Source organism: Gymnoscopelus microlampas, assembly GCF_963454915.1.
Source record: "Gymnoscopelus microlampas genome assembly, chromosome: 11".
NCBI classification, from domain to species: domain Eukaryota; kingdom Metazoa; phylum Chordata; class Actinopteri; order Myctophiformes; family Myctophidae; genus Gymnoscopelus; species Gymnoscopelus microlampas.
The window spans coordinates 50509376-50511119 of record NC_139948.1 but is presented as its reverse complement, the minus strand read 5'-3'; the positions used below and the strand labels follow the sequence as shown (position 1 = coordinate 50511119).

The 1744-nt window shown below is 47.4% G+C and overlaps 1 protein-coding gene across 1 annotated transcript in view; it reads left to right on the top strand.

Annotated features, from left to right (window-relative positions):
• LOC311054843 (centrosomal protein of 112 kDa-like) overlaps positions 1-477 on the top strand; it is a gene marked incomplete at its 3' end in the record, with an annotated part of 42650 nt that extends 42173 nt beyond the window's left edge. The window contains exon 7 of the mRNA XM_084070843.1: positions 334-477. Within this exon, the coding sequence (XP_083926969.1) occupies positions 334-477 (144 nt within the window). The remainder of the gene's footprint in view (positions 1-333) is intronic.
• Between the last annotated feature and the right edge of the window lie 1267 nt (positions 478-1744).

The window sequence follows — 1744 nt, the reverse complement described above, 5'->3', positions numbered from 1 at the left end:
AGAGAAGCTGGGGAGTGAGAGATGGAGAGAAGATGTGAGAGATGGAGAGAAGCTGGGGAGTGAGAGATGGAGAGAAGCTGGGGAGTGAGAGATGGAGAGAAGGAGTGAGAGAATGAGTGAGAGATGGAGAGAAGCGGTATAGAGACACATACTGTAGGCAGAGATCACAGATGCTGCACCTGGCAGCCATTATAGAGCAGAGATACTCTCCTTCAAAACGTTTGGAGGAGAAACACAGCCAGGAGTATCCAAGGTGTATCTATATGATCATCTGGGATCAACTGTGGGCCCGGGCCGGCCATGCAGGCCCCCTCTTTTTGGTGAGGTCCCCAGGGTGGGGAGGAAGGGGTGGAGGTGGAGGTGGTGGTGCTAACAGGAAGGGGGCGATGGGCTTCATCTGTTAAATCCTTGGATCAGACCCCTGATCTCACTGCTCTCCATCCGGCCCAGGAGGGAGAGAGGAGACTGAGGATGTGAATCCAGTCAGGGGCAGTTATCAAGGCTAAGGGTCCGACACTATATGGTCCGACACCATGGGCCTAAAATGAAGCCTGATTTATACTTCGTCAATCGACATCGTCTGTCGCTGAGATAAGCAGACCCGTCTCAAGGTCTGACATCGCATAGGTGACGCGGTCCTGCAGATTTCTCCTCTACGACATCATGGCTGGTGCCCCGGCGTCTTCCATCAGACCTCTGGAGCTTGTTCAGAAAGCTGCGGCTCGTCTGGTGTTCATCCGCCCCAAGTTCTCCCACACAACTATCCTTCTCCGTTCTCTACACTGGCTCCCCGTAGCGGCTCGCATCCAGTTTAAAACCCTGGTGCTAGCCTATAGGGCAGTGAAAGGAACAGCTCCTTCTTACCTCCGGGCTATGGTCAATGCCTACACCCCTGGCCCGACCACTTCGCTTTAGCTCTTGCTCATTTGATTTTGTCTCATCTGTTTAAGAAAGTAGGTAGCTGATATATTGCACTTTTACCTTCGCGCTAGGTATACTCTTAGTTGCCTGTTCTAGAAGAGAATGCACTTAATACTTCTGGTGATTAGTAGTTTCCTTGCCTATCTATGTTGAATGCACTTATTGTAAGTCGCTTTGGATAAAAGTGCCTGCTTAATAACCGTAATGTAATGATTCACTAAAGACATTTCCATTATGACATCACAGCTTAAACACGGGCATTAAGTTTAGCGTCTGATTGCAATTATCCATGTGGCAAACTATGAAACGGTGGCTTTGCGTTGCACTATTTACAGTATTCCTGTTGCTGATGCATCTCTGACTGTCACCCAGGAGTAACGTGTATAGACTGCTTACCAATGTTTCCATGAACATAGAGACATTCATCATTTACTTTATCATCTGGATTTGTTCTTTGGTTATTATTCACATGCAGGAAATATCTTTAGTTGAATCAGACCTTGAGACGGGGCAGACAGCAGTCACAAGTGATGCTCAGCCAGCTGCCAGCTGTTCTTTGAGAATTTGCCCGTCAGAGTTTAATTAACTCTCTCCGTCAAATGCACATACAGTATGATCCTATATTAAAATTGTCTGAATTCGGCCGGCAGACCACATCGACGTAAATGTGAGGGCAGTGTAGTGGCCTGAACTCTGGATGTTGAGGGTTGCATAGCGCATCGAACCTCTAATGAAGTCAAATGCACATATATGGAGTCAAATGCACATATATGGAGTCAAATGCACATATACAGTATGGAGTCAAATTCACATACATGGAGTC